Source organism: Scatophagus argus, chromosome 23 (genome assembly GCF_020382885.2).
Source record: "Scatophagus argus isolate fScaArg1 chromosome 23, fScaArg1.pri, whole genome shotgun sequence".
Taxonomy (NCBI): Eukaryota; Metazoa; Chordata; class Actinopteri; family Scatophagidae; genus Scatophagus; species Scatophagus argus.
In genome coordinates this window covers 12,756,078-12,774,246 of record NC_058515.1, presented here as the reverse complement: position 1 = coordinate 12,774,246, position 18,169 = coordinate 12,756,078, and the positions used below count along the sequence as shown (strand labels likewise).

Here is an 18,169-nt window from a genome sequence, read left to right as displayed (position 1 = left end):
CAAAATGGCTGAGAAATAAAGGGAGAGGCGGACAGAGGAGCAGCTGCATGGTTCTGTTTTTCTTTTCTTTCCTCTTCGCCTCCTTCCTCTTCCTCCAGCTGTTGTGACTTTTCTGTTTGTCCACAAAATAATTACATAACACGTACATTTGTGTTTACACTGGATAATATTGCGCTGAAATAAAACAGGATGACTTGTTTTCTTTGTTTGAGGACTTGCACAGAGGGGGGATTAAGTCGCCTCTTTCCTTGAATAGATGCATATTAAACCGGTTAGGTAAGCTGTAAACAATAGTGAAAATAGACGGCACGTCTATTCTGGGAGCATCCTGAGCACAACACTGAATGGACCCGCCCAGTGAATGATATCCAGCCCGCCCGGTGAAGTCTGATTCACCTCTGTGGGAGTTTGAATCAAAGTGGGCGGTGGCCCCCGGTCTGTTCTGGCTTTGCAACACCGTGTTCTTTGCATACCACACGTTAGTGGAGCAGTAAAGGGCAGGTCAGCCAGTGCAGCACAACTGTAAGGAAGAAGTATCACAAGGCAGGATGAGGCACACATGACTCTAATCTGGTATGTTTTTGTCCAAAACCTGTTCACTGCATGATGTTAATATGCCTCTCTGACAGTGGTGTCTGAGAGGAGGATGCTGTCCAAAATAAGGACTACACTGGACTTTCCCTCTCAGCCGTCCACAATGTGCTGATCAGCTACAGGAGCTCGTTCAGCAGCAGACTCAGACTCCCACGATGCACCACAGAGCGACACAGGAAATCATTCCTGTCTGTCGCCATCAAACTGTTAAACTCTGCACTGTGACGACACACATACTTTTATATATACAGTGTATATATGGTTTTACACATGTAAATACCTGTATTTTTAGATTTATACTTATCTTGCTTTTGTTTATCCTATTTTTATATCTTTCACTTTTCTTTCTTGGTCGGGAAAACTGCAAGTGCAATGTCTGTATGAAAAAGCATTTCCCTTCGGGGATAAATAAAGGAATTCTGATTCTGATTCTGAATGAATTAGACACTTATTTGGTGTGTGTGTGTGTGTGTGTGTGTGTGTGTGTGATATGTAAAGCCTCCCAGCATGCACCAGGGCAACAGATTTGTGGACCACCGAGAGAGCACACACACTGATGAACTGCAGCTCGCCGACGACTTATCTGAGAGACAAAAATAAAATGTTTTTTCCTCCTGCATCGTGAAGCTGACTGCCTGATGCTTGATCTCCCTTTGCATGCCACAGAGCCAGCGTTTTGACTGATGTCTTATCTGACTTCAGTTTCATTTCCTCAGATTGTTGCATTGATTGTGTGTGTGTGTGTGTGTGTGTGTGTGCTGTCTTTGTATTTACCTTAGATAAACGTCATTGGAATGCATTGGACCAAAATATGGGTTAAAGACAGGTGTGAAGAACATAAATCACTGCCGCTTTGTCCTTATTATTGTTATTGATGGTTAAAGTGCAAACCAACCTGTGCCATGTGTTCCTGTAAAACTTGCAGGTCAGTGAACGTTACATCTTATTGTTCTCTGTTTAGTTGCTTGTTTTCCTGTTTATATTTAGCTTTGTCTAACTGGCTGACGTTTAGTTTATGGGTTATGTTCACATTCCCTTTGTGGTTCATGCTTCAAAATGCCTCTCCGCCACCGGACGGAGAGCAGTGAGGTTCATTAACAAGGAGTTTTGCTGTGATGGGAGTGAAGAAACAGAAGTCTTAAATGTGACATATGGCAGAAGTCTACAAGACAAGAAGTGAATGAGTGTGTAACTGAGCCTAGTGTGGACGCTTTACATTCATGTGACCTGCAGCTTTCTTAGCCAATCACCATAAAGCCGGCATTTGAATGTCCGCTAAGTGGAAGCTATCGGCTCGTTGTTCGACTGCTGCTGAAATCGTAACGTAATGAGACTTAGACTTCACTTTATTGGTCCCGTTTGGGGTGATTTTCCCTCAGGGGAAGGAAGCAGCACGCGGGGCAAACAGGTATAATAATAAGATACAGAGATAACACCTCATAGCAAGAGGGTTCCAGGTTCGAATCCCGGTCTGGGCCCTTCTGTGTGGAGTTTGCATGTCCTCCCTGTGCCTGCGTGGGTTTTCTCCGGGTTCTCCGGCTTCCTCCCACAATACCAAAAACATGCACATTAGGTTAATTGGCTACTCTACATTGCCCCTAGGTGTGAGAGGTTGTTTGTCTTTATGCGACTGACTGGCGACCAGTCCAGGGTGAACCCCGCCTCTCGCCCGTAGTCAGCTGGGATAGGCTCCAGCCCCCCCGCGACCCTGACGGATAGAAAATGGATGGATGGATGGATATAGAAACAGAGATAAGAATAAAATAAAAAATTAAACATAATATAATAATATATTTTCTCTTAAAAAGTCAAATGCTGGCACAGAAGTTGGCGTCGTGCAGACCAGTCACAGTCAACGTTTCACCTTTCAGGGTGAATCAGCGTGGACGCAGCGGTGGAGCAAAGCGTCAGGAGGACTTCACGTGGCCTCCACGCTGCGACGTCTTTACAACAGCACGAGCGCGCGTGTGTTTGCTGACGTCGTAAAAGCGGCTGTTTGGCATCACAGGGAAATATTACGACGCCAATAAACGTGTTTGATTTGAAAAATCAAATAAGAGAGGAGAAATAAAGAGTCTCCAGCTCACCAAACTATTTATACCGAGCAGACTCTCCCCGCTGCCATTATATTATGTTTTATCACAATTCTTTAGATTGTTTCTCTGTTTTTATATGTCATACAAAATAGTTCCCTTTCTTCATGTTAAAAGTGTCGCGACGTCTCGTTTTAACCACATATGCTGTGTTACATCACTGTCTTAATTATTCAGTGTGTGTACAATTTAATCAGGTCATTTATATTCTTTTTCATTCAGTCGTTTCGGTCATTTTTCAAGCAAATTCCAGCTTCAGGGATGTGATGATTTACGGTTTTTCTTTTTTAAATTTATATTAAATTATAGCTTTTTCAGTTCCTTGATTTTAATCATTTTTGTGTCACTTTGGGCTGATCCTGACAGCCTTTCATACTAGCTGCAGATTTATTTATTTTTTTACACAGCAACAAATCAATCAATTAATTAATCAGCACATTAATCCGTGATGAAAATATTCGATACTTGCAGTCCTGAACAGAAAAATGATTTGCTCCAGCTCAACCAATGATATGTGACAATAATAAACTGCGTGCAGTACTTTAGTACATTTTCCTGATTATACGCACGTACTTTTACTTCCGTGGTATTGTCAGTGCAGCAGTACTGTCACAGTACTTCAGTTAAGGGTCTGAAATACTTTCTCCATCAGTCAGTCTGACCTTTCCCCCGTCCTTCCTCTCCGTCTCTCCCTCCGACTGTCTGTTTACCTCGCGCTATTTGCGTAGCTGGACCGTGGCGCTCGTGCCCCGCGCTGGCGTGCGCGCGCCCTCCTCCCTCACTCACCTGCTTCGCGCTCAGACATCACACGGTCTCTCGTGCAGCAGAAACGGACGGGAGACTTTTTGTCGTTGTTGTTTTTTTTATTTATTTAACGCGATGTTTTGGGAGCATTTTGCCAGAGTTTTAGAGCTTAAAAGTGTTTGTGAGAAGAATAAAAAAAATAAAAATAAAAAATAATGACGGAGGAAGTTGAGCGACGAGGACGCAGGGGGGAATTAATCTTATCGTGTGTACGAGCCGACTGACGTTAAAGGGAGCGAGGATAACGTTAATAAACAACGAGGTAACGATGCTAATTATCTTTACAAAGGTTTAACTTAACTTTCTGTGCTCCAAATGCCACGCTGGAGTCCAACCCCGGCGATGTTCAGCCGCCCTGTCGCAGCTGTTTCGGCTCTTTGAGCTCTTTTTATGGACGTTAAACAAGTCAAATCATAATAACTTTTGAGCTGAGCGTTAATAATTAATTAACGCTGCCATGCAGCGTTAGGAAACACACCACACAAAAAGACCTTTAGAAGGATTTTTTTTAAAGATGAGTGAGGACTCCATTCATGGTTATCGATAAGCCGATTAGCTGATCTGATTATTATTAAAGTTCAGGTCGGCTGATAAGACAGCTTTGTTAGGACACTCATTCAGTTTTTCGCCATTGTTGATAACATCTTTTGGCTTAAATCCCCCTCCGTATTCCATCCGCATTGATCCAAGGAGCCAATGACTCGTCCTTCTCAGATATGAGGGCTTGCTCATGATGACCTACACATTTTCGGATTTCAAAATGCCAGTCCAAAAAAACAAGTAATTGGAGGACTTCATCAAGGGGCTCCATTTCACACATATTTAAGCACAAACACTGTATTTAATGTCAAGACTACAGATATTTTAAGTAGTACAGAAGGAAAGCTGCAGTCCAAGCTTAAAGTACAGCAGGAAATGTTAGGCAGTGTCTGTAATTTGAAAATATGCCACTCTGAAAGTCAATCTATCTGCGTCCACCTTGATTTAAACTGGGGAAGCGCTGAGGAAACTGGTGCATTTAAAATGGGTTCAGTCAAAACAAATGAAAATGCAACGATCCTGGTTTGGTACTGGTCTAAAGAGGTCTGAGCTGGTTTTGGAAAACCCCTCTTCGTTTTGCAAACTGTTTAACAGCAGAACAGAGTAGTGAAACCACGAGACAGGGAAAAAAGGAAGCCAGAGGAACAGCAGTTCACTCAAGCGAGGGCAGTAGATGTGCTGTCATTACCACAGAAGTGCGTCGTCTTAAAAATACCAAACAAAACACCGGATTGTTATCATGTGATGTGAAAAGGGGCACAGCATAATGTCAATCAAGGTGAATCGGATGTTTAATCCCTCTGCGACTTTGCTATTAAATCAGATGTGTACCTGTGGCAGAAGAGGCGGATTAAAGAGAGATTTTTTATCCAGGAATTAATGTTGGCTTTGGAGCAGACAGAGGCAGGTACTCATGATGTTTTGCACACTGATCAGGCTGTTTTTGACTGAGCCGGACAGCAGCAAAGAAGAAGAAGAAGCAGAACAGGAAGGCCTATCAGAGTAAAACACTGAGTGTAGGTGGCGACTGGAAAAAAATGTTTTTAATGTGCGCTGGGTGCGTCGCAGACTGTCATTCCAGTACACATCTGAACAGTGTGGACTTGTGTGTGTTGTGCACGAGTGTGTGTCACAGAGGAAGGGCCTGTAGGTAGACTAACAAGTTTTTTTGCATAATGGGGAAATGGATAGAAGGAGTTTGTCATCGAACTGGCATTAAAACCATGCGCATGACTCCCTGGCTGCCATTACTGGACTTGGTTGGTAACACTGACACAGCCACAGTCTCTGCTAACCAAGCTAACATATTCAGGAGTGGATTTATGTGTTTATGCTTTGCTATGTGCTGACTCGGTTTTAACTTTTTAAACTTTTCATCTGTTTTTGGCAGAGAGACGATCCAGCATGGACCAGCACTCGTTAAAGGAGATTATGCTGTGGTTTAAGAGTCCTTCTCTGGACTGGGACCTTGACGGATCTGCCTAACCTCCCGTGTCACAGTCTTCACCATCGTCATAATTTATTTTGATATCTTTTTACCTGTAGGACAGTGTTCAGAACAGAGGAGCTGGACTCTCACTGGAACAGACTGAAAATTCCCTGATTTTTTTTTTTGTTTGTTTGCTTTTGTTTTGTTTTCATTAATTTATTGTGACATGCAGACGCGGGCAGAAGTTGTCCCTGCTGCACGGACACAGACAGCACCTGACAACAGCGAGGTAAAGGTGTAAACGCGATTCTAGAGTGCACTCATCAAGCAGACAAGCTGACCGAGAGACAGACAGCCAGAAAAAGCAAAGTGACAAGCTGATAGACGGTGAAATTCGTCACACTCGCACGGGTCGCCATGCCAGAGTCACAAGGTTTTCACCAAAACGGGACGCCTGGGGAAGAAGGCTCACAAGGGTCTTTAGTGCCAAACATTATGGTCATCTCCAGCGATGGGAAGAGCAGAATCTCTGGAGGAAATGTCCTGGAGCTCGACGACTTCAGCGAAACAACAAACGGGATGAAACCACCCAGACAAAGCGATGGCGTTGACATTTTGCAAGCTGGACCCTGTGAATCCCAGGTTTCCGTAGAGGTGGGTGTGGTGAAAGCAATGCAGGTCCCTGAACCTCTCGAGGCCAGTTCTATGTTCAAGGGGACAGGTGTGACCCCACAGGCCACGGATCTCGATGTCCTGGTCAACTCATCCTCTGATAGGCTACAGGCTGACATTGCAGCCTCTCTGCAAATGAACGGCGGCAGCGACTCTGACTACAGCAGCACTAAGTCCAGCCCGGGTTACGCTTGCACCAGTTTCAGCACCGACCTCTGCGACGAAGAGTTACTTGAACTTGATGGGAGCTCTTTTGAAAAGACGAACCCTGTGTCTTCTGTCAGTTTCCCCGAACCCAGTTCAGACGCTTCTCATTCGAACAGAAACGGCAACAGTAGTCCGCACGGTGACGGACGCATTTCCAAAAGCGACTTGGCTGAGAAACCAAAAGCACAAAACTCGCTCAGTGACAGCGTGCCCACGCTCCACCAAGCACGGGACAGCATCGACGTGAGGTGGGACGACGAGGACAGGGACGAGGACCAGCAAAGCACCCATTCCAGGCGGACTTTGAAAGAGGGGATGTGTTGCTGCTACCAGGCGTGCCACAGGGCTTTTCTGCAGTGCGTGGAGGAGACCCCGGCCATGTTGTCTGGACTGGTGCTGTCACTGGCCTTCTGTGTGGCCATCATCGTCCTCATCCCCACCACAGGAAGGGTGAGGCATGGAGTGTGTGTGTGTTTGTGTGTAAAATGTGAGGATTTGCAGCTTTTCTCTGTGTTACATCATAATAAGTTCAGTATTTCGCCTGGGGCTGTTGTAAGGTGAAGAGACTGGACTCGGTGAACCCAAGAAAATAACTGAGAGGTTAGAGCTGCAGCTAACTGTTCTTCATTCTTTATCTTTATTGTTTAGAATTGTGATTATGAAATGTCAAAAAACATGAAAAAAGGTCCAGCACGTTGTCCCATTTGACCAATCTTCAAATGTCATATATAACATATATTTTACTACCCTCATATTCAAAACTACAAACATATTCAAATGTTTGGCTTATTAACAAAGAAATCCTTTTAAAAAGTTGCTGACTACTTTTGCCATTATTATTCTGTTCTGTGTGTGGCTTGTCTTAAGCTGCTCTCAAATATCCAGTGTTGGTTGATTGGTTACAGGGAAGGCAGTTGTGATATCTCACAAACAATTAGGTTACAGTCTGAGTTCATTAATGTAAGACCCATTTGTGTTGTCACAGACTCAGCTGACGACAAGAAGTGAAAGAGGACATAATAAATCTGTCTCCTTCGCAGCAGTCTAGTGATTGACAACAACCAGCACTTGTCTGAAAAATGTTTTACAGCCAACTCCAACATGGGACGAGGAAGTAGAGCATTAAACCCGTTTTTCAGAAACACCTCAACATACCTGTGCTTCTGTCAGTCAAGTGACTGTTCATTTGTACAGAACAGAAGCACCTGTGAAAACAGCACAAATGTGGGTCATCTTTGTCAGCCCGCAGTGAAAAACACAGTACAAAAATCTTTTGTTTCCTCCAGTTATTTTGGACTTTTTCACCTTAAAATCTAAACCTGTAATTGTTAGCAGTGCTGTAGATAATTAACAGGATGAAACAAAGCATTTAGCTTAGCCAGGAACAGTGTGCTTGTGTTTCACTTTTGTTTCTTGGTCCATCATGATCTTCAAGCAGCACAGGCTTGTTTTGGTTTCTAATTTAAAAGTACAAAAGAGTGGTGCTACTTTTGTGTAAAAAGAAAAAAGAAGTATTTAATGTATTTTCTGCAAATATTCGCCACGTGTGTATTGTGTATCACACGTCATGTTGTCCCATTGCTGAAGAAACTGAAAGACTCTTGCTTCCCACGGCAGGAGCAGATTAAAAAGCGTTGCGCCGGCTGTTGAAAGCTCAGCCCGGCTTTCATGTCCGAAAGACATTTTCATTTCAGTGCAGAGTGGACAGGTGGATGTGGTAAACAGCTGAGTCAAAACGGAACAATGCAAAGTAGGTCTTTATCTGGTGCTTTGTCACGGTGTTGTGGTTATATGACATGGTAACAGTATGCGTCACTGTACAGTAATTCAGTGAAGGGTTACAGTAACCGTAACACAGTACGTCTTTCCCGTTTCTTTTATTTGGAACTTATATGCAAAAGAGAAACGACTGCCTCATGGGAGAAGTTAAAAACTGGACTCAAAACTTTCCTCCTTCAAAAAGGAAGGTTCCAAACGAGAGCGATGATTTCAAGTGTTGCAGGTTTTCAGGTGCAAGTGAATTTAGATTTCGCTGCCTTCATGTTGAAATTTTGTCGTTTTCATTTTTCGAGATGTGGCTTTGTCCCACAGCCGCTAACGCGCTAATGTGCACCTTTCTGTGTGCAGAACATCGATGTCCATGTCGGTGCTCTGTCTGTGGTGTGTGTGGTTCTCTGTCTGAGTGCCGTCCTGCTCGTCTGCCTGCCCTGGCTGGCCACGGTGAGGCGCTGTGGAGGAGCCCTGGCCCTCTTCGTGTGGGGGACGCTTTACGTCACTGCCATCGTCTTCATCTTCACCGGAGGTCCTGTGACAACGTGGGAGCAGGTGAGAAGGAAGCAACAAGAGATTTTATATTCGTTAACAACGCTTAAATGTTGTAGACCTCTAACTCGCGTTTTCTTCACGCTTCCTTCTTCTTCTTCTTTCCCTTCACTCCTCTCTTACCTTCTCAGGTGGCGTTTTTCCTCTTCCTCTCGCTGAGTGTGTACACAGTGCTGCCTCTCTCTATGGCCTGGGCCCTCATGGTCGGGATTGGGACCAGTGTTTCACACATCATCATCATCAGCGTCTATGTCCCCGTCACGAGCCCGGAGACGCCGGACCTGGTTGAGCAGGTAAAGATTACCTGTGTTTGAATGCACCTACGAGCAAAAATAATAGATTTCCTGTTTTCTTTCCAGTGTCATCTTTTTGAAACTCTTTCCTCTTTTCTTTCAGCTGGTGGCGAACGCTGTGCTGTTTGTGTGCGTGAACTGCGTCGGGATTTTCCACCTGTGGATGACCGAGCACGATCTCAGGATATCCAATCAGAAGAGAGAGGAGTTCAGCGCCATTCGCTCGCAGAAGGAAATAAGGAAATATCAGCAGGTTAAGACACTGACGACTTCAGCTCATCAGAAAGTGTAGCTGTCACTTGTTGTTTCTCTGCACAAATTAATTTTGATTTGACTCAGACTTTATTTGCTCTGCTTGTCTCAATTTATTGCAACACAAGCATCTTTTTTACTTCAAAATGTGTGATGTTGGTGAGCCAAGAGATTCATTTATTAAAACTAGTGAATATTAATATATTCTGTCAGTTGCTGCAACCACTCAGGCATTTTTAAAGGAGCATCTCACCTGATAAAAACAATGATATGATCGAGTAGACATCGTGCTGATGCAGTTCTCTTCTGTGCAGCTTGTTGCTCTGAATTTAAAATCGTTATGTGTAATCACTCTCATTAAAGGGCTCTTTACCCGGACAGCCTGGCTTTGGTTACTGTATGCCTTTCTGGCTATTAAGTCAATAGATTAATCATTCACTCGCCTGAAGCCCAGCAGCGGTAGAATTGGCGAACCCAAATGGACACTATTCAGAGCAAGTAAACAGCCAGATGAAACGTGATCGACTGAGCAAACATGGCATCGCTTCAAAGAGGCTTTTGATGGCCGCCTATTTCTTCCGTGGCCTTTGTGTGCAGCTTGTCGTCCCTGTAAGACAGAAATTCAGTGACCCAGTTTACCGGGTTTCAAAAACTCATCACCCCCCGGTCCTCTCTGTATCCTTGGCAACAGGAGCGGCTCCTCCTGTCGGTGTTGCCACGGTACATCGCCATGGAGCTGAAAACGGAGGTGATAAAGAGGCTCTCCAAGCCCAAGAGCAACGAGGAGAACGAATCCAAGATCCACAACTTTCACAGCCTCTACATACGGCAGCACAAAGACGTCAGGTGACGACCTGCACTCTGTCCACGTATTATGTCTCAGACCCGTGTGCTCCTCACAGCGCACCCGGTTGCTTTTAATGTTCTTTTGTGTTCTCCAGCTAAATCGATGTGCATATGTGCTTGTGCATTTATTGTATTTAATCTGTAGCGCTGAGTCACTGAAGGCTGCTATCGTACAAATACGTGCCTAATGTTTGTGTCTGTCTGTTTGGGCTGGCGTAGCATCCTGTATGCAGACATTGTGGGCTTCACAAAGCTGGCGAGTACCTGCTCACCAGAGGAGCTGGTCGCCGTCCTCAACAAGCTCTTCGGCAGGTTCGATGACATCGCCAAGGTGAAAATGCCAGCGCATCCCACGCCAACTAGTGTCTCTTCATATAGTTTTGTGTTAGTTATGACCCATCTAAGTCTGACTTCCCCTCTCTGTTTCTTCCTGTCTGTAGAAGAATGGGTGTCTTCGCATTAAGATCTTGGGCGACTGCTATTACTGCGTATCTGGTCTGCCTGACCCCATCCCCACCCACGCCAAGAACTGTGTTCAGATGGGACTGGACATGTGCACTGCCATCAGGTCGGTTTATTAGAATTTACCTAAAGTTATCTGATGTCTTTTTCCAGTGCTGGAATAGTAGCTATTCAGTGCTCTTTATTTGCATCTGCTGTTCTGTGTACAATTTCCTTGTTGTCTTTGTGGCACTTTTATTCCATTAGACTGTCCTCAGCCACTGGAGCCACACTATATGGTAAACATTATAGCCCAAAGCCCACAGTTACAGTGTGTAATAACATGTCAGTAGACAAATGAAGAGTGACAGAATTTAGCGAGACTGAATATTTTTGTAAGGCTCTGTGATTCGGATTTCACAAATACTTTTGTCCGTCTGCAGTAAACTGCGAGAGGCGACGGGGGTCGAGATCAGCATGCGGGTGGGCGTCCACACTGGCAACGTGCTCTGTGGTGTGATCGGCTTGCAGAAGTGGCAGTATGACGTGTGGTCACATGACGTTACGTTAGCCAATCACATGGAGTCTGGAGGCCTTCCTGGGTGAGGAAAGACTTAACACCTGCCGACAGATAATACATCTATGGTGTAGATGACAGGGGATGTATTTTGAGTTTTGCTGCCTCTCTACACATTTGTATGTAATCATCTTTCTTTCTTACTGTTACAATTCTTATTAATAGGCGAGTCCACATCACAGAGGAGACCCTGCAGCACTTGAATGGAGTGTATCACGTGGAGGAGGGGAACGGAGGCAGTCGGGATCCTCTTCTTACAGGGAGAAAAACCTACCTGGTGATTGACCCCCGCAATCCGGACAGCATTTCCAGGAGACCTAAACTGGTGGGTGTAAACCTGTTGGTGAAGTGCATGTACTGCAGTCTGTCTGTGGTCAAGGATACGGTTTTAACATGCTCGTTGTGATATAGTATGTTTATGGTTTTTAGTTAACTGCTTGTTACCAATACGGGATTATTTACTTTCTTTGTTGAACTTGTGCATCCAAAAACAAAACAGTTTGAAAAAAAAATAGCAGTAGCAGCATTTTTTCAAGTGTTTAAAAGTGTCAAACTAAGGTATCAGTTTCCTAGTTAGGAAACTGATGAGGGGGGGTGCAGGAAAACAAATTCTAGCTGCCGTGTGAAAGAAGTGAAATAAAGCCGTCTGTGTCTTTATTTCAGCCAAACACTCTCGCGGCAGGAGAGAACAGGCAGCGGGCGTCGGTCCGGATGTCCCAGTACCTGCAGTCCTGGAGGACCATCCACCCCTTCGCAGACCTAAGCAACCCTGACGCTAAACCTTCCAAGAAGGCGGTCATCCCCACCAGTGTTGTCATGAACCTGTCTGCTGTGTGTACACCAACTCTGGTCATTTGTTCATCTATCATAACATCTGCATTGTATATATTGACATAGGTGATAGTGGGATTTGCATTCTGTTGACTGTGTGTGTGTGTTTGCTTCAGGAAAAGCCTCCATGTCAGAACAACGCCTGGTAAGTAAGCTGGTGAAGTATGCAGCTTTTTGCACTGGGAGCTGCTAACACAGAAAGTAAAAACACATATTTTATGCTTTTTCTGTTTGGACATTACATGCTTTTAACAATTAGGTATAAAGGAGCTCTTTCTTAGCGTTGTTTTATTTGTAAAGTCCCACAGATTGAATCAGGTGTGTGTGTGTTGTGTGTTAAAGCTGTGTCTGACGGTTTCTTGCTTTGTCCCAGTTTGGTTGTGGATAACGGTGTTCGGGGATCACTGGACACGATAGACACTGCAGGGTAAGTTTGACTGTTGGTAGGAAGCCATGAGAACACGTCATGCCTTTTAAGCAGCTTCTTCAACATGAAACTTGTTACCTCTCAATTTGAGAACACAAGTTGTAACATATTTGGCCTTACTGATCTTTTTGATTGAGTTTTGTGATAATCTTTCCTGTCTTCTTTTATGTTTCTTATCCACCCACTTTGTCGATTTTGATTTCTTGATTAAGGAGGAGATTAAAGAGGCTCAACTGTTTGACTCTGCTGTTCAACGACCTGAGCCTGGAGAGACAGGTAGCTTCACTCTGTGGTCCAAAGCAAATAGGCTCACACATTGCATGATGAGTGTTTGCAAGTCAAATATTTCTACTCCTTTTTTGCCTGATGTTTATGTGTTTCTGTTCCAGTTTCGCCTTTCGGAAGTGAAGGGTTTGCACCACTCAATGAGCTGTGTAGCTTTAATCTTCGTCACGCTTTTCGCCGTCCAGATGCTTGTTTCTCAGAAGTGAGTCGCGGTCATTAATAAACAAACCAATTAACTGGTTATTTCGAGTGTGCTCTCGCAGCTTCTCGCTGACATGCCAACACGTATCTTTACAGTAACTTTGAGATGGCTGTGTCGTACGGCGCGACCTTCCCTGTGCTGGTTCTGCTCCTGTCCATCGCTTTCACCGGCTACTTGGAGGTAAATGGAAACGCGTGGCGGCACAATTGTAATCACACTGAGCAGTATCGGTATTGTATTGGTAAGAAGTGTGGGGTGACTTATCGACAGGTGATCTACAGTGCATATGGTTTAGTGTCAGTTGCTTAGCTCATTTATGTTAGCATCATTTTGTACCAAACTTGAGCAAATGAGGTGCATGTTGTGATTCCACTGACCCTCTCAGTATTGCTGTTCTCAACGTTTGAATGCGCGTTTGTGTCCAGAAGTGGCGTTCAAAGATGCCGTTGAGCGTCCAGTGGATATCAGGACTGTCCCGCGGCGTCTCCTCCAGGGCGGCGCTGCGAGTCTTTGTGGTGTCCCTCTGTGTGCTCATCACTCTGCTCATGGCCGTCCTCAACTTTGTGAGTCCCTCTCCCGCCTGCCTTTTACTTTTCTAATTCCTGTTGGAGCGTTTGTTGTTTCGATCAGTCATTTTTTTGTTTTTCCCTCTGTTGCTGTTGTCCTCTCTGCTTTCGTCTTTCAGTTCTTCCTCCCAGGAAACAACTGCACGGCAATCACCAACAGGACAGAGCTGGAGGGTCTCAGACTCTACACTGTGCCTGTAAGCACCTCCAAATGAACATGTATTGAAGCTACATTAGCAAAACAAAATGTATATCTATAGATACACACAGGAAGCCCAAATAATAAAAAGGCGCAGGAATAAAGGACATTATTTCATCATACTCATTCATCAAGCATGTTGTTTTGAATGTCTGACAGTGGCCTTTACTAGAATACCTCAGCTCTTCCATGGCAACTTAAGCGTGTCCAAAGCAATCAGTTCAGTGCTTCTTCATTTGGTAAAGACAGTTGTATCCTGAGGTTTTCTCTGCCTCCAGCACAGTACTTCATAACCCAGAGGAAGGTTCTTTTATTAGGTCTGGAATGTTGAGAGCTTCAGTACGAGCTTTGAGCGTCACACATAACTTGTCATTGTCCCACATTTCTCCTCCTCCCACCTATACCTCTTCCTCCAAACATCCAGTACTACCTGTACTGCTGCCTGCTGGCCATGCTGGGAGTGATCGTGTTCGTCAGGACGTGCATGTCAGTGAAGGCGCTGCTGCTCACCCTGGCGGTGGTGGTTTACTTGGCCCTCTTCCTCCACGTTTACGCCCCGAGGTCGTACTGCCTCGTCGACCTGCTTTACAACGACACCAAGTTAGTAACGCTGCATGTGCCTTTACGTTTAAACGCCAGGGATTCAGTGTAGTGTCATGTATCTGAAGATTATTCTGAAAATCAGTTCAAGCAGCAGCTGCATTTTGGCGATATTGATTTTCATTTGCTGCCTTAATAAAGATCTGATTTTGAATATCGACCCTCAAGTTCAAGAAGCTTCCTTAACATCAGTTTTCTTGTAGTGAAGTGATGAATCAATGTATTAACCACTGAAATTACTTTCATAGGAAAAGCCACCAAAAATATCTTTGGGTTTTGCAGCCTTTTGAGCACAACACTATCTTGTGCATTAATTAGCATTAATTTTTCCCCCACTACATACAAAAAGTGTTAAAGTTATCCCGTCTTTGTTAACACTATGCTAACAGGTGAACTGTTCGAGCCGCCCACACACAGTCACACACACTCCAAGTCATCCTGACGAAGTTCACTTTCCACTCGTCCACATTCATTCGCTGCCGTCCATACTCCCCACACTGTCTGTCTCGCTCAGCCGAAGGTGTTAAATTTCCTGCCTTTTGTCTGACACTCAAAAGTCCTGATTGTGATTCCTTGTCTGGAGTTTCAGATCACAATCATTTATTCAAGGGCTTTTTGTAGCAAGAGGCCTGCCCAGGAGAACAGCTCGCATTCACTGTGAGATACAAGACACTCTTGTCTGAGAAATTATGCAATGGAGGGGAAAAAAACCGTAATAGTGGTTTAGTAGTCCTGGTTATGTGACAGCGTTGCTCTAAATATGTGAATGTGTTTGTCTGCAGGCCGGGAGTGCTGAAGGACCCTCAGATCATGTCCGGGGTCTGGCTGGTCATCTTTTACATTGTATGCCTCATACTGGCCAGACAGGTGTGTGTGTGTGTGTGTGTGTGTGTGTGTGTGCACGTATACAAGATGTCTTTTCTGCCATTTCAGGAAGGAATTTTCACATGTGCGAATAATATTTCTTGCTCATACACACTTGTACTCTGTTTTTCTCTTCAGGATGAGCTGGGTTGCCGTGTGGACTTCCTGTTGGAGCGTTGTTTCCAGACGGAGCGAGAGGAGATGGAGACCATGGAGAACGTCAACAAGCTCCTCCTTCAGAACGTGCTGCCGCTCCACGTCGCCTCCTTCTTCATGGGAAAACATATTCGCAACCAGGTAAGGGAAACAAAACACGGCGGGGATGGACGGTAGAGCGCTCATCCACGTAGCTGCCGTTCTTTTAGCTACGCCAGCTTCCACAAATCATTTTCTGCTGTGTGCAGTATGAAATTGTAAAGAATAATGAAACGCTCGAAAGTTAGCTGCTAACCCCAACTGTGACTGAGACTTTGCTTTTAAGGAAAATAGGGACATTTTGAGAAAATAGATGAATGCTTAGGTGTTACTATCCCGACCTTTAAACCTATTGTGAAAGTAAATAATCTGCAGTATGCATATTTTCTTGGAATTCAGTCCTTCACTTTGAAAAACTGTGTTTCAGGACCTGTACAGTCAGTCATATGACTGTGTGTGCATAATGTTCGCCTCGGTGCCCCAGTTCAAAGAGTTTTACAGCGAGAGCAGCGCCAACAGGGACGGTCTGGAGTGTTTGCGCTTCCTCAATGAGATCATATCAGACTTTGATGAGGTATGAGGAAAGAAGATGTGCTGTCAGTATTACCAGCCTGGAACATCTTACCTGTGTCACTAATGCTCCTCTTCTTGTTTTTTTCTTTTATTTTTCTCACCTTCTCATCGTGTCTCTATGATGCAGCTTCTCTCAAAGCCCAAATTTTCTTCAGTGGAGAAGATTAAGACCATCGGCAGCACGTACATGGCTGCCGCCGGGCTCACACACTCGCCTCTGGGGGACGAAAGAAAGGTTTTGCTCAGCATCTTAGAAATTAAAGTGTTTTCATTCATCTTTAAAAGGAATTTACGAGATGTCTGAAAGTCTAAAAATCTTGTTAAGAGACCCTGCCCCACGTTAACGTGATCTCTGGCTCCCCCTACAGAAAGTTGAGATGTCCTACAGTCATGTGCGCTCCATGGTGGAGTTTGCCATCGCTCTGATGGGCAAACTCGAACTTATCAACACACACTCTTTCAACAGCTTCAAACTCAGGATAGGTGAGTTTATTCTACATTAATACTGATGTGGTGGTTAATAATTCCAAATGCCTTATAATTGTTTCTTTGTCTTATATTTTCTGCTGCATGCAAGAGTGTATTAAACCTCCCAGGAAAAAGTGTTTATTCATCCCTCCCCGCTGTTTTACTTGCAGGAATAAACCATGGTCCGGTGATTGCTGGAGTGATTGGAGCTCATAAACCTCAGTATGATATCTGGGGGAACTCTGTAAACGTGGCCAGCAGGATGGATAGCACAGGAGTACTGGACAAGATACAGGTCAGAGGAAAATGAGTCAAAACAGGGTCAGGGGCGGCTCATATGGCGGAACATACATCCTCTCTCTCAGCCATTGCTTTTCACTCTGAAATGTTTGCAGTTTAGATTTTGTGCGACACACACACACACACACACACACATCCTGTAATTCTTTTCTTTGTGCTCTCGCAGGTGACGGAGGAGACAGCCCAGATGGTCGAGAGTGTGGGATACGGCGTCACTCTCAGAGGAGTAATCAACGTCAAAGGCAAAGGGGAACTCACCACCTACTTTGTTAACACGGACCACTCGTCTCCTCACTTCTGACCTCCACGGCCGACTCTTGCACGGACTTAAACTCGACGCTCGGAACTGGATGCAAAATTAGCTGCAAATGCTAGTGAGTGTTCGTTTTATTGGTGTGCCAGACGTGCCGGCCTTGTGAACTAACCTGACACTACTTGAGCCATTCTGGTCGGCCATTAGGGTAAACATAATCAGTGGTAAGGACTACTGGATGTTGACCCAGGCCTCTGCACTGACTTGATGCTCATACAGAGATGTAGCACTACAGGGTATCACCTGCTGATCGTTCACATCTGCGGAGGAGCTGCCTTTGTCTTTCGGATGAGACGCTAAATACAATCCTGACTGGTTAAATGAAGACTACTCCTGGCAACTGGAAGCTTTCTACTCATGGACTATTTAATGGCAAACCATGTTGCTTATTGTATCTGTATTTTATCTCGGTTATCATGTGAAACTGACATTTGGCATCCCACATGTTCCACTGTACCGTTCTGGGAACTTACAATTGGAAATTTTTTGTGTTTTTCGGTACACTTGACATGGCTGAATCGCATCCACTGTCCAACAGTGTTCGTGTATCACTAATTTATATAAAATAAGGTATCCATCTGAGTTGTACCACAAATTAATGTATTTTATGAATAGAAGTAGAAGTAGCTTGTCCCTCAAATAAGCACATTAACATTTTTTGCAGTTTATTTTATTTTTCGGCTTTCCCATTTGCAAAACAGCATTTATGCTTTGGCTCAGCTTTGTGTGTGTGTGTGTGTGAGAGAGAGTATGTTGGTACATTACATTCATTAAATGTAGGACACTTGGGGAAGGCGATATGTGTACTTGAAAGAGTTGTGCGATAGTGACTGGGTTCTCCACCTCCATGGGATGACAAGATAGATCTGAGATTTATCTACTGATTCACAGTGTGGGAAAGGCTTCTGCTGTAGTACTGTACGTGTTGTCTCTAATCTGTGCTTTTGTTGTGAAATCCTGGAGAGTTTTACTTCTTACGCCCAGTGAAAATGATTCACTTGAAGAAAAAAACTGGGATGGGAAACTCACTCACAGTTCAAAGTTCTCACACCCCGTGAACATGTAGAAGTAGACACGGGTTTAATTACAGTGTCACGAAGCAAAAAGGGGAACACGGGTTAATGTTGCTCTCTGCTGGATCAGGAGAGGTTTACAGCAGACATTGCTGATTCAAATTATGATTTCCCTATTCATTACTGCCCGAAATACTACCCCACATGATGCTGTAACACAACTGCACGTTGGCGCCATGATTTATTGTGCCCTGAAAGGACAG

The 18,169-nt window shown here is 44.5% G+C and overlaps 1 protein-coding gene across 4 annotated transcripts; it reads left to right on the top strand.

Moving 5' to 3' along the window:
• Positions 1–3,452: 3,452 nt before the first annotated feature.
• Positions 3,453–17,686, top strand: LOC124054374 (adenylate cyclase type 2-like). 4 transcript variants are annotated; one of them, XM_046380304.1, is made up of 26 exons: positions 3,453–3,753; positions 5,422–6,789; positions 8,467–8,664; positions 8,793–8,954; positions 9,058–9,207; positions 9,898–10,052; positions 10,272–10,383; positions 10,493–10,620; positions 10,937–11,095; positions 11,236–11,395; positions 11,734–11,901; positions 12,018–12,046; positions 12,275–12,328; positions 12,541–12,604; positions 12,718–12,815; positions 12,911–12,995; positions 13,241–13,378; positions 13,501–13,578; positions 14,005–14,180; positions 14,963–15,047; positions 15,183–15,341; positions 15,667–15,813; positions 15,940–16,047; positions 16,181–16,295; positions 16,451–16,575; positions 16,747–17,686. In XM_046380304.1, exons 2-26 carry the CDS (start codon positions 5,878–5,880, stop codon positions 16,879–16,881), a joined length of 3,900 nt encoding a protein of 1,299 aa, XP_046236260.1. In that variant the 5' UTR covers positions 3,453–3,753; positions 5,422–5,877; the 3' UTR covers positions 16,882–17,686. The 4 variants fall into 4 exon arrangements, with proteins under 4 accessions (XP_046236260.1, XP_046236263.1, XP_046236262.1 ...); XM_046380307.1 differs by lacking the exon at positions 3,453–3,753 and adding an exon at positions 3,767–4,809; XM_046380306.1 differs by lacking the exon at positions 3,453–3,753 and adding an exon at positions 4,818–5,047.
• The last annotated feature ends 483 nt before the right edge of the window (positions 17,687–18,169 follow it).

Excerpts from the sequence above, each read along its gene's own strand:
- LOC124054374 (XM_046380304.1), top strand. The coding sequence starts at position 5,878 with ATGCCAGAGTCACAAGGTTTTCACCAAAACGGGACGCCTGGGGAAGAA. Across the intron at positions 12,996-13,240 it reads CTTTCACCGGCTACTTGGAG|AAGTGGCGTTCAAAGATGCC; the intron begins GTAAATGGAAAC and ends GTTTGTGTCCAG. Across the intron at positions 15,048-15,182 it reads GCCTCATACTGGCCAGACAG|GATGAGCTGGGTTGCCGTGT; the intron begins GTGTGTGTGTGT and ends TTTTCTCTTCAG.